The 14,257-nt window shown below is 38.8% G+C and overlaps 1 protein-coding gene across 4 annotated transcripts in view; it reads left to right on the forward strand.

The window, feature by feature from the left end:
• LOC121906831 (obscurin-like protein 1) overlaps positions 1-14,257 on the forward strand; it is a 40,191-nt gene that overhangs the window by 20,747 nt on the left and 5,187 nt on the right. For all 4 annotated transcript variants that reach the window (XM_042425980.1, XM_042425983.1, XM_042425982.1 and 1 more), the window contains 14 exons: positions 420-695; positions 791-1,066; positions 1,456-1,731; positions 1,819-2,094; positions 2,209-2,478; positions 2,597-2,863; positions 2,983-3,252; positions 3,796-4,062; positions 5,171-5,437; positions 6,196-6,308; positions 6,727-6,880; positions 11,371-11,532; positions 11,835-11,939; positions 12,247-12,513. In XM_042425980.1, the coding sequence (XP_042281914.1) occupies positions 420-695; positions 791-1,066; positions 1,456-1,731; positions 1,819-2,094; positions 2,209-2,478; positions 2,597-2,863; positions 2,983-3,252; positions 3,796-4,062; positions 5,171-5,437; positions 6,196-6,308; positions 6,727-6,880; positions 11,371-11,532; positions 11,835-11,939; positions 12,247-12,513 (3,246 nt within the window). The remainder of the gene's footprint in view (positions 1-419; positions 696-790; positions 1,067-1,455; positions 1,732-1,818; positions 2,095-2,208; positions 2,479-2,596; positions 2,864-2,982; positions 3,253-3,795; positions 4,063-5,170; positions 5,438-6,195; positions 6,309-6,726; positions 6,881-11,370; positions 11,533-11,834; positions 11,940-12,246; positions 12,514-14,257) is intronic.

The following is a 14,257-nucleotide window of genomic DNA, read 5'->3' on the forward strand; positions in this document are numbered from 1 at the left end:
GTGTGTGCAGTTATTTCAGTATTGTAAGAAACAAAAAACCCTGTGGGTAGACCATGGTACTCAAGGCAAGACTGTGCTGCAAAAAAACAAAAAAAAACGAGTTCCTACGAAGTTTAGTCCGAATATGTCCAGAAGAGTGTCTAGTGTTTACACTGAAACTGTTCTGAATCATCACACTCAAAAGTTAGGCAACAACTGGAGGTAATGCACACTTTTGGACTCCACTCAAAGAAAGCATACTGATGCCCTTAGCATTGCCAAAGTTAGGGATTAACTGATTCATCAAGGATCAAAGATTAATTCACAGACAATCCTGCAGGTGATACACGCATCAACCTGATACCCAGATAAGAGTGTAGATTCATGTAGCATTTATCAAATTAATGATGGCTAAATTGGATCCCAATGTCCATTTTCAGAACCTCCGGTGCGGATTGTATCCCCAAGTCAATCACAAATGGAACTGTGCCAGCAAACGTCCGAGAGGATGGTACTGAGCTGTGAGATCTCACGGCCTAATGCAATGGTACGCTGGTATAGAGACGGACTTGAAGTGGAGGAGAATGACAACCTTATTCTAGAGGTGGATGGTGTCTACAGAAGACTTATTATACCGGAAACTACAGTCAAAGATTCCGCCGAATATGTCTGTGATACAGCAGATGACTCAGTGACATTCTTTGTAAACATAGCAGGTAAGGAAACTAAAGACTGTGACAAGAAGGTTCTCTAAATGTGTTATTGTGTCAATGCGTAACCATTACTAACACATCATCTTCTTTGTGCACAGAGCCTCCTGTTCGCTTTGTACGTCCACGGAAGACAGCAAGTAGAGTAGAAAAAGTGGTTGGGAATACTCTGGTTCTAGACTGTGAGGTTTCAAGATCAAATGCTGAGGTCACCTGGAAGAAGAATGGAGAAGAGGTAGAGGACTCCAGAAATGTCACCATCCTTGAAGATGGTGCCATGCGTCAATTGACCATTCACTCACTGACAGTTGAAGATTCTGGGCAATATGTCTGTGATGCAAAGGATGATGTGATGGACTTCCATGTAAAAGTGCAAGGTAGGTCATTATACTATTATGCATGTATACAGTATTCATTTTCTACTCTATTAATCTATTAGGTGCTCATGATCCAGATGTTGTGTGCAAGAGTTATTATTGATTATATATTGGTGGGACCAAGATAATTTATTATAAAATGTTACTTTACCACACAGTTTGCCCATTTCATTTATGGCATTCATGGCCACCTCAAAATGGAAATATCTCAATTAATAAAACTATTTACAACTATATACAATGAAATTCTTGCTGCACTAGCATGAAAACTAAAACTATGCAGATTCAGACCACATGATTGACTTCCTCCATAAGATAATAACGTTTGCCTAAAATGGATGAAAAAAGATTACTCTGTTTCAATGCAATCTTTTTGTGCTCATTTTCAGATTTGCCTGTGAAAATTCTCGGAAAAACTGACGCAAAAACAGAGAAGCAGTTCTTAGTATCTGATGACATTATTCTTGTGTGTGAACTATCAAGATCCAATGCGTCAGTCAGTTGGTACAAAAATAACCAGCTAATTGATGACACCGAGCGATACTGTAGTGAGGAGCAAGGTGTTTTCCGGTCACTGGTTGTCCTAAATGCTGGGCTCGAAGATTCGGGAGAGTACACCTGTGATGCAGTGGATGATAAAATGGTCTTCTATATCACTGTCAAAGGTAATCACATTATTAAGCAATGTAAATATCATCCATCTTTGTTTATGTCAGAGGATTAATGAATGATACTGTGTCTTTCATGTTCAGAGCCTCCAGTAAAGATCATTGGAAATTCAGGCCACCCAGAGCATCATATCCTGGTAGCAGGGGATGACCTTATTTTGGAGTGTGAGGTGTCTAGGCCAAACGCCACCGTTCAGTGGTTATGGAATGGCGAGATACTGAAACCAGACACTCGTGTAAAAATTGACAGCTATGACGTTGTTAGGAAGCTTGTTCTCTCTGGACTTCAGCCCTCAGACTCTGGAAAATACATTTGTGATGCCACCGATGACAAACTGACAACGATAGTCGAGGTCCAAGGTAAGATTAAAATGATTCTGAAATGTTTCAGATTTTCTTTCTTTAGTTTTTGCTCAAAGTTCCGTGTATAAACATGGATTTTACAAGCAACTTTTTAAATCTCATTTTTCACAGAAGCACCTGTCATGTTTGTGAATAAAGAAGTAAATAATAACATCTCAGCATATGAAAATGAGAATGTTACACTGTGTGCCATTGTGAGCCGAGAAGGAGTTAATGTTCGGTGGCTGAAAGATGGCCAACTATTGAACGAGGACAACATTCACATCTCCAGTGAGGGTAACACCCACAAGCTCACCATTAATCCCCTGCAGCTGTCAGATTCTGGAGAATATGTCTGTCACATAAACACAGATGAGATGTATTTCAGTCTTTTAGTCAAAGGTAAGAATTTGGCACTCTTAATCAAAATGTGACCTCTATTCCCTAATATTTACTTGAGTATAACTGTCACAAAGGTAACATCCCTGACATTTATATTTCCTTATGTCCTTCTCATCAGAAATGAAGGTGAAATTTATCAAACCACTGGAGAACATTGTGGCTCTGAAGGGCAGCGGCCTTACATTACGATGTGAGATCAACAAGCCCAAAGGAGATGTCCAGTGGCTAAAAGATGGCCAGGAGATCTCTCCAAGCCGTCGGCACACAATACGGGCACAAGGTCGAGAGCGAACCTTTACCATCCATGAACTAGTGGATGAAGATGCTGGAGAATATGCCTGTGAATCCACAGGTGACAGAACCTCAGCTATTGTCACTTTAGAAAGTAAGTAAATGTAAATCTTGCAACTTTAAGGGACAGTTGGGATGGTTTAAAATAGTCAATATGCCATCTTAAAATTTAGAGCACCATGAATCTAATTCAGTTGAATGCTTTGCCTTTAGCTCCCCGTGTCGTTGAGTTCATAGCGGAGCTTCGTAGCATCACGGTCTGTGAAGGAGAAGATGCAGTATTTAAGTGTGTGGTTTCACCAGAGGACACTCGCTTGGTGTGGTACTTAAATGGCAAACAAGTAGCTCAGAATGAGCACACTGTCATTTCAAGCAACGGACTATGCCACATGCTCTGCATCCACAACTGCACGGTTTCAGATAGCAGCAAAGTGACAGCTGATGCAGAGGGGTTGGTATCAGAGGCAGAACTCCAGGTTCAAGGTGAGCTGTTGTCCTGTCCATTAACACTGTCATTATACACAGTATATTTGTTGCAATGAATCGCAGAAGTCACAACATTTAACAATATTTTACTGTCCAATAACGTCCTATCTTGCTGGTTGTTATCATATTTTTCAAATATGAGCTATTTTCAGCAACACTGGAATGAATGTGAGCATAAAAGTAAGAGCGTTTGAATGCCCGTGTACCATTAGTACCACATAAGCATACATGTGATAAATAATGACCCTTTCAGACAACTTTAAATTGTTGAAGAGGCGCCTTTGACGGCTAGCGCTTAGCAGCTTCTCCTGTTAGAATTCCTCTGCTAACTGACAGAGACAAGTGGCTCAGTGGTTTTGGCGTATGCGACGCTGCAGGGGGCAATGCTCCTCAGAGCTTCTTGCTTGCTCTCTGTGTTTGAACTTGCATTGCTGATTTTCTTTGGCCTTTATGTAGTTATATAAAAATACCTAAATTGTTTACATGACAGATGCTGCTATATAGTAATTCTATATAGTAATTCCTTACATTCATTTTTAGAACAACAGGTGTTGTTCACCAAGAAAATGACACCAGTTATAGCTGAAGAGTACAATGAGGCAACCCTAGAGGTGGAGGTGAGTGTGGATACGGGTGAGGTGCAGTGGATGAGGCAAGGGGTGCTGATCCACCCCGGAGCCAAGTATACCCTGAAACACAAGGGCCGAAAACACAGTCTCACCATCCACAAACTCACCATGTCTGACCGGGGCATCTACAGCTGTGAAACCCTCCATGACCGCACGCAAGCCCAGCTCACAGTGGAACGTGAGTGTGCACGTGTTCGCACTATGCCCTGTTGTTGTTTGTTTACCACCGTTGCCGACGACTCCACCTCTTGCACGCCCTCCATCACTGCTCCTTGTGAAGGCAAGCTCTATTAACTGAGTAAGAGTAATTTGAGTGACTGGGGCCCAGGGTGGCACTTGTACTGGAACATGATGGCAACCAACAGGTGACTCACAGCCCAAGTGGACTCTCAGACCAGAGTTTTTTGTATTGACACAAGATCAATAAAGCCTTTCAGTCACCACATCGAAGGCAAATCAGATCACGGTTTTACAGGAAGGTCTTGATAAACAGTTAAGATGCTATTGCTCAAGGGTTAGAATTACATTTATAAACAGAGTAAATGTTCACATTCACAAAGAACTGTTTACATTTTTCTGGAGCAGCAAGCAGAACAACCTATAAAAACCAGCATCTTGTAGTGATTAAGACGTACTTGTGCTTGTTTTTTCTTTGAGCATGCTTCTTAGATTTCTTAGTCCTATGATCCACAGGCCAGTGGGTGAATTAAAGGCTGCTCTTTCAGCACTAGTGTGGGTGGGAAGGGGGAAAGTCGGGACTTCAGGCTGCTGTTGGCACCTCCTATGAATTTGGATCTCCTCTCATTGCTTCTAAATTTACACGCTGGCCTTCAAAACTAAGATTGTTGTCATCAGGTCTCCAAAATAAACACTCCTTTTTCCCCACAAGGAATGCTTGTCTGTGTTAGAATAAGTGAAAAATGTTGGCAGTTTCAAAGCTGGCTTTCATGTAAAGCCCTGTACTCAAACGACTAAAATATCGGCTTGTCGATGTGTGCCAGTTTGTATTGTTTGACTGCAGACTGTTGCATACAGAACAGACTCCAAGCCTATTCTGTAACAGAAAATGGACACCGTCTCTGCTCAGTGTTAAAAGTGGAATGAAAATGCTTGCCACTGGAGTCGATGTTTGAAACATACCCTTTGTGTGAGCACTATTCAGTTCTCAGTGTACTGAAAAGTACTAACACAAAAAGTACCAACAGCTAAATGTGCTTGTACTCTGTCTGCTGCTGTTGTATTACTTTTATGTTTCATTTTACACAGTTGTACAATTTTCTTTACAGCTCGAAAAATCACAATCAAGAGGGGGTTGACTGACATAAAAACCACAGAGAGAGAAACAGCCTCGTTTGAGGTGGAACTGTCCCATCCCAATGTCCCGGGCACCTGGACGAGAAACGGAATTCAGCTTAAGCCGACGAATCACTTCCGCATGACTGCCAAAGGACAAGTTCACAGCCTTACTATCTCCAACCTATCAGTAGAAGACACTGGCACCTTCACGTTCTGTGTAGAGAATCTGAAAACATCTGCAAGGCTTGCCGTCAAGGGTGGGTCATTTATAAAAAGAGATGTGCCAAAGTTAAAAAAAGGGGGCAGTGAAATATTTTATTGCACTATTGTAACAATATCAAGAGACTTTAAGTTTCTCTACAAAGTTAAGAAATGATACACCATTTATTTGTGTATGTGGTCTAATTTAAAGTAATGTGTAAAACTGTTAAAGTAATTTTGAGATAATGTGCTTTATGTAAGTAATCTACTAGGTCTACTAGGTCTTCTAAATTAATATTTGCACATTTTTGCACATTTTTAGCTCACACGCCATGTACAGTACACTGCAATACAACCAAAACAAAATTTTACTGTACTAATTTTGTTGTGACCTCAGTCTGGTAGCTAAAGCGGTTCACTCAAAGTAGATCAAATGCCAACCAGTGGGGGCATGATAATAGAATGAGTGGCGCTCCTGCTACTGTTGCCTTTATCCTGGCTCACGTTACAAACACAAAATAGCCTAGCATGACCCAATGAAAAGCGGTAGCTCTGTTCAGTCTTTTCTGTCAGGTGCCAGTTTAACCTCATGCTGTAAAGTAATCCGCTCCATGCCGAGTCACTTACTATGCATCATCCCTTTGAGCTGGGGGTTGAAATGCTGTAGATGACAACTGGATGAAAATGTCACCGCAGTAAATTAGGCCACATAACTGTAGGGAAACTTTAATTTTAATGGGGTTGGTGCTTTTTTTGTTGAGAAATTGAAGTAGGATTTTGTTTGCTTTAACTCAACATGCTTTTTCTCCCCCAGAGCCCCCAGTGACAATTTTCAGAAAACTGGAGGACCAGAAATTCCCTGAGGGGGCAATAGCCTCTATTGAGTGTGAGCTGTCAAGACACAATGTCAACGTGAAATGGATGAAGGCAAGTGTTTTATTTTTCTATGTAACCAACAACATGTATGATTTTTTACAAAAATCTAGAGCCAAAACAAGAAATAAAGGGTTATGTTTTATGAAGTTATCATATAAATGTTCAAAAAAAAAATACATATCACACGCACTAAATAAACATAGATGCACTTCAAAGTACAAACTTAGACATCCTCTGAACAGACAAAATCTCTGTGAGCAAAGCATTGCAATAATACTTGAATACATCCCAATAGTCATTCCAATAATAACCACAAATTTTAAAAAAAATCTGCTCAGTTGTCTTTAGTCAACTTTGTATTGATCAATGTGGAACAATGCATCACATACAGTTTGAGCTGTTTGGAAAGGATTAACTGCACTTGAAATAAAATGTTAATGTGTTTTGGTTTTGATTTTTTCCTTTTCAGAATGGGGTTGAGTTGAAGCCAGGCAAGGACTTGCGCATTTATGCAATGGGACGGAAGCGTTTTCTTCAGATCATGAAATGTGATGTCAGTGATTCTGGCACGTACACCTGTGATGCTGGAGATGTGACTACATCCTGCACTGTGGAGGTCTATGGTAAAGTCTGCTGTCTAAATACTATAATTTAAAAACAAGGGCGTCTAGTTTTACAGTAGTGTGATACGGTGAGATGGGCTGTGTGCCCTGCATGGAAAATGTATGCAGGTGTGCAGGTGGGAATTACTATCAGCAAGTACTGACACACTGAAAAAATTTGGAGCCCAGACTGGGAGCCAGACCCAAACCATAAGAGTTAATATCATTATCAGTCATTTACTGCATTGAAACTAAAGGCCATTGAGGTGTAAGCTCAGTAAGCTACACAAGCTTTATGTTACGGTTCTTTTACACCACTTTGTATCAGTAATTTGTCAAGAATTTAAGTGAGCAGTTATAATCAGCATGTACGGTATGAGTTATACAACCTTACCAACAATGTAGCGGGTCATTGCTCAGATATTAGAACTTTGACCAAAATGTTGGTCCTTATCTAAAATGGACCCATGGTGAACCTACCCAAACCTGACATGCTGATATGATGGGGACCCCAACACAACCAGACCTGACCCAAATAGACCCAATGATAATTAGACCCAATCCAAAATGCAGTGGACCCAAACAGAACCAGGATAGAGATGAAACACCAACACAGCAGCAGCGTGATGTACTATCACTTAACAAGCAGACTCAATCGAATAGAGCAGCAGTATAAATAGAAATAATTGAAACACCTGTTTTCACCTCCCGTACCAGCAATAAAACATTTTATTGCTGGCCAAGAGATAAACAGAACATAATCATTTTCCAACCAATTTAATAGCCTAGCACATTTCAACAACAAGGGAATTCAAAGTGCTTTAAGCATTAAGACAAAGTGCAAAAGAAACACATAAAACAGCATTTAAATACAATTAAAATAGTTATTAAAGAGTTAAGAGAGTAGAAAATAAAAATAAGCTAAAACAGAATAAAAGTTACAGTGCAAGTAATGAATCAAAAGCCTCAAATCTGATTTAAAAAAGGCAGTGGCAAACAGAAAAGTCTTCAGCCTTGATGTAAAAGGACTGAGAGTTGCAGCAGACCTGCAGGTTTCTGGGAGTTTGTTCCAGGTATGTCGAGCATAAAAACTGAACTCTGCTTCTCCATGTTTAGTTTCAACTCCGGGAACAGAAAGCAGACCTGTCCCAGATGATCTGAGAGGTCTGGATGGTTCATAACGTAGCAGCAGATCGTAAATGTATTTTGGCCCTAAACCATCCAGTGCTTTATAAACCAACAGCAATATTTTGAAATCTTCTCTAACAGACTGTCCTCTTAGTGAGGACTCGAGCAGCAGCGTTCTAAAGCTGTCTGAGCGATTTTTCAGGGAGACGTGTGAAGACACCGTTACAGTAGTCGACTCTACTGAAGATAAATGCAACAAATTTTTCCAAATCCTGCTGAGACATAAGTCCTTTAATCCTTGACATATTCTTTAGGTGATAGTAGGCTGACTTTGTAATTGTCTTAATGTGGCTGTTGAAATTCAGGTCTGAGTCCATGACTACAGCAAGATTTCTGGCTTTTGGTCCACTCTGGTAATCAGGACACATTGACACACAGACCTGAGACCTGTGGCAGTAAAACGAGACCCTACCTGACCCAGTTAGACTGAATAATTTAGACTCGGTCCGACTTGGGTCGACCTGTGAAGACCTCTACTCGACAATAAGCTAAATCTACTCAAATGCACATTTGTTTAATGGTAAACTAACACTTAAATGCTTTGAAAAAACTCTCAAAACAGGTTAATCAATGATACCAAAAAATTACCTAAAGAACCCTGCACAGCCTGCACTACTCAGTTCTGCTGACACATACAGTCGTCTAGGTTGACACTGCAATTATAAATCAGTGCTAAGGTAAAAGGAAAATATCAAAAGAATGAATTTGGGTGCCACCTGATACTCTAGATTTGGACTTAATGTGTAGCAATATCTACATCAACTTTGGTAGAGGCAGCAGGAAAATCGGGGTGCACACCTTTATCACAGTTTGACATGTCATAGCAGGAAAAACACAGGTGTAATTAATAAAATAAATAATGAATGTATTCAGTTTAACCTGGCTTTACTTGTATTGTGCATGATGGCACACTGAACTAGTTAATATTAGTTCCACCTTTCACTCCTGACAAGTCAAAATGTCTGCTATGAAATGATGTAAATGATATCAAAGGAAAAAAAGGTGAAATAGTTTTAGGCTTTGGTGAACCACTGTTATCATTTGTTAACAGCATAATGTAAGCACTGTGAGCATAAATCTGAGTGTGGGAGACATGTTTGTCTAGTAAGTCAAACAGTCAACATATGATTAATGTAATTCCATGGCAGTGTGTACAGTAGTAGTTAGTGAATGTCAGGTACAGTAGGATAAATTAGAGCAACAAGACCGTAAACAACAGAAAAAGAAAAAAGCACTTACCACACACACACAATGCCAGCGCTGCCATCTTTCTTAGCTGCTATGACTTGCCGCTCTGCTTCTCTTTTTTCCTGCCCTTAACCTTATTTCAAGTCCATACAATCGAAGAAGAAGAGCAGAATTCATTGTCGACTAAGCCACAATATGAATGGCATAAAAAATAAGCTTAGTCACACAGGTGATTTCACTTGTGGCTGATTAGACTTCTAAACTACTCAAAATTGTGTGTGTGTGTGTGTGTATAAAATAAACTTGATTGACGTCACTCTCTTTCTCTAGTTAGCTTTGTTGCACCTTTTAGGGTGGGACTACACTTTCATCGCTCTTATTGGTTCCTAGCTGAACTCCACACAACTTCAACCTGAGCAGAGTTAATTAGTCAGTGATTGAAAACACAAGCTGCAAGCTTTTTAATGTAAATCTTACAGTCATGCTGCGTATTTTCTTTCTGATACAAGTTCATTTGAATACTTTTTTAAGAATACTTTTCAAAACTGCACTCAGGTGTGCAGGAAATTGAATAATGTAGATTTAATATTTATATATTTACTTTATATCAATATATGTACTTTTACAAAACACATAATGACAAATTAATGTGCTTGAATAGGAATTAATTACAAGAATATTTATTTAAACGAAAGTTGCTCCCCCAACACATATATATCAAAAAGTTTTTTTTCTCTACCTGGTTTGTTTCCAGGTTGTTTCCAGGTTGTTTCCAGGTTGTACACATGCACACATTTGTTCCCATCCTATAGACCACCGACATGATTTTATACTCAAAATTAACTTTTCTAGGGCCTGACAAAGTTTAAGAACATAATAAATCAACATGATTTATAAGATATTACTAGCAAGAACATAGACTGTTGTTGGTCTGTTATTAGCAACAGTATTAAGCAGTATTTGATATGAATATGAATATGAATATCACTGTGAGGATAATCGTTTTATGGACGAAAAACGTAGTTCTTTGTTAGTGTTAGTTCCTTTAGTAATACTACATGATGCTGTTGAGGATGATCCAGGCTCCAATGTAGCCTTGTAATGTTGCACAAGACTGCCATCTGCCTGTGACTCACAGAATAGAGTTCATGATGCCACAATATAACATAACTTGGCCTGATACATTTTGCATTTTAATGTTTTATGCTGTTTTTCTTTTTTAATGTTTTAATGCATTATGTAAAGCCTTTTGAATTGCCCTTGTGTATGAAATATGCTTTACAAATTCCCTTGCCTTTCTTTGATACAACACACAAACCTCTGTGCAAAAACAATACTACACAATCTGTGCATCTTACTGTTCTAACAAAAAAGAAGCTTTGAGATTGCCATGGATGTTATTGTTTTCTCTTTCCCATTTCCACTTTGATATTGTTCAGAGATGCCCGTTGTAATCTTAAAGGACAGGTTCACAATTTTTCAAGTCCGTCGTAAAACAACAGTCAGATGTCCATATGAACAGTGAAAGAGGTTTTCCTCACTGTAATCATTCCTCCTGTTCATACTGGCTATTAGATGATCCCCTTCAAATGTGCTTTAACTGTAATTGATGAAAATCCACAGTGTGTCCAAACAGACATTTTGTACAAAAATGCATTTAAAAGTTGATCTGAAGCTTATATGAGGCTTCAGCAGTCTGAATTAGTCATATTGAGTGGGTATCTGCCACATTTACAGTCTTTTTAGCATCAAATTCCCTCTTTGTGTTTCATCGGACAGTGTTTCCCTGTTAAGCTGCAGTGGAAGTATAGTAACAAAAAGAGGGATGTTGGCACTAAAAAGACTGTAACGTTGAAAGATATCTACTTGATTTGACTAATTTGGATGACTGACGCTTCATATTAGCTTCAGATAAACTTTTAAATATATTTTTGCACAGAAGGAGGCCTGTGGATTTTGACCCCCATCACTTCTATTGTAAGTGCATTATGAAGGGATCTTCTGAGGGCCAGTATGAGTAGAAAGAATGATTACAGCAAGAAATGTTTCAATGTTCATTTGGACACTTGATCAACTTCAAAAATTGTGAACTGCTCCTTTAAGCTTCCATTAACATTATGTAATTCTGTTGGCAGAACGTGAACTGCTGATCGTGCAGGGCCTCGAGGACCTGGCTATCCAGGAAGATCAGAATGCAGTGTTTGTTTGTGAGATCTCAGTGGAGGACGTGCCAGGAGAATGGTACAAAAACGGAGAGAAGATACAACCCACCAGTACCATCAAGATCCGCCAGGAAGGTCAGCTTCAAAATCAAAAGCACTTAATTTAGTCCTGCATGTCTCCGCTGATGATATTATGCTCATGAACAAATTAGTCTGACTTTATAATGCTCTGATATTCTACAATCTTTAAATAAATGCAAGAGGACAACCAAAAAGGAGACACTTGATGTGTAAAAACTTTCCTGTATGCACATTCTGAATGTAATTCAAATAAAACCTATCAGTATCTCCCAATTGAGTTATTATTTGGCTCACTTATTATCTTTCTTATAATCTAATTTGATGTATTTTTCACTGTAATTTTGTTCTTCTTTCAGGGACCAAACATTTTCTCCTTATGTGCAATGTGCGAGCAGAGGACTCTGGAGAAATCAAGTTTGTTGCCAGACATGTTGAATCGGTCACCTACCTGGAGGTGGAAGGTATGATAATAAAAATATATAACAAGGTGTTTCAAATTCAATATATATTTTTCTACATTAATGATAATACTTGTTTTATTAAATATTTATTGATTCAATATTTAGATATATATATATTAGGATTGATTTGTGTTGTACTCCTGTGTTGTCTAATTTACAATGTCACATAAGCCTCAAAACACATTTTCTCATTTTGTTCAGCAACATAAACTTAATAGTGAATTTTGATAACAACTTACAGTTTATTTTAATTTTGTCTGTCATCCAATTATATTCATCCAGGAATCTAAACTTCATCCTTTTTCAGAGCTTCCTGTCAGCATTGTGAAACCTCTGCAGGATAAGACCGCCCTTGAGAAGAGCCGTGTGATCTTAGACTGCACAGTGTCCAACCCCAGATGTAGCATCCGCTGGTACAAAGGCAGCAACGTCATCCTGCCCTCAGAGCGCTTTGAGATCTGCAGCGAGGGCGGTTATCGCAAACTAATCATCCAGCAGGTGGTGCTAGAGGATGAGGGCACATACAGTGTGCAGGTTGGAGAGTATTCATGCTCTGCTAAGCTGACAGTGGAGGGTAAGAGAATTCATGGTTAATTAACAGCACTGAGTAGTTTACAGGCAAAGTCATTTCCCATCTGTTTATTTGTAAGCCTATTTTAAAATTTAATGTGATCAATGTAATACAATACAGCAAAATTTCAATATATTGCACCCCTTTATACACTACTGCTCTTGTTATTGTATGCATATGATATTGATAGTCCAATACCAAATACAAGTGATAGTAACAAAAGGGGGCTTATAACCCAAAAATAACCCAAAAACGCTTCTTTATTCCCCACTAACACATCAAATGTGAGAGTGGTATAAAATAACCATGGCAACAATACTGAGGCTATGGTAGTGCAACTGAGGGAGTTGAGGACCTCAAGAGTAACCTCATAGCTCCATCTACTGGCAAAGTAAAGTTAACATACATATTTTGTCCACATGATTTACACACAAGTTTCCATCATTTTTCACACTCCTATTTTCCTCTCACTCTTGCCCATTTGAAGTTTAAACTGGTCATTTGCAACATATTTGATTTTTTCTTATAATTCCATAATTAATTTCTTAAAAGATTAAGACTTCTGTTAAAAGTTGTCAGTCCTTCACAGAGAGCAGCGGTTGTGATCTGATTTAATTCACTTGCAATAGATTCCAATGGCATGCCTGATTAATTAAGCCTTTCAACACAACTTGTGTCATACTAATATATTGTAGAAAAACCGAAGAATCTGAAACTCACATGTAAAATCATATGATTCCTGAGTAGCCCAATCTGTCATTAAAAATAACAATGGGCCTTTTTGACAGAAGACATTTTGACATGTCACAGCAGGAAAAGCACAGGTGTAAATAATAAACCTAATGATGACTGAATTCCCTTCAGTTTCAGGGTCCTAGTATTGTGCATGCTGGCTCACTGTTACACTGTCATGACTTATTGGGAAACTTGAATAGAAGGTACACATCGTTAATATTATTAGCAGTAATATTAAGCCAGTTTTCCACTACAGAAACTTAAAGTCCCCATCCACTCAAAAGTTTGCTTTTCTTCTTGTTCCTGCAGTTGAGTGTTTGAGTTTCACTGTGCAGAATGATGTATGTGCAGAGTTTGACACTAGAAGGCTGTTTTCACATTCATCTACTGAAAGTGGAAAGTTTCTCTGTGCTTATTGAAAATCCAAATTTAAAGGATGGGCCTGTAACATGATTTGTGACATCACAAATAGTTTGGAAGCTAATCCTGGTCCAATATTCAACTTAGACACGTGTGATGTGGAAACTTGAAGCCTCCAGTGCACAGACACTGAGAATAGACGGGTCAGTAAAGTAGGAAGTATCTTGTGTCCAGCAGTTAAACTGAAATTAAATATATTTGCATATTCATAGATTTAATGAGGGAGTATGAGCAGATGTCATTTTAAGAATTTCTAACAAGGTATTTGAAAATTTTTGTGCAAAAACTGTATCAGACACAAATTATCATTCAAAGTAGAGTATTTTGTATACATCTTTAAATGACCAGTATGTAGGATTTAGTGGCATCTAGTGGTGAGGTTGCAGATTGAAACCAACTGAATACTCCACCCTTCACCCTCCCCTTCCAAGTGTGTAGGAGAATGTACAATGGCTGCAAAACTTGTGAAAAATGTGAAAGGCCCTCTCTAGCGGCAATGTTTGGTTTGTCTGTCCTGGGCTACTGTAGAAACATGGTGATACAACATTGCAGCCTCCATGGAAACGAGATCTGCCTCCTATGTAGATATAAA

Source organism: Thunnus maccoyii, chromosome 11, assembly GCF_910596095.1.
Source record: "Thunnus maccoyii chromosome 11, fThuMac1.1, whole genome shotgun sequence".
Lineage (NCBI taxonomy): Eukaryota > Metazoa > Chordata > Actinopteri > Scombriformes > Scombridae > Thunnus > Thunnus maccoyii.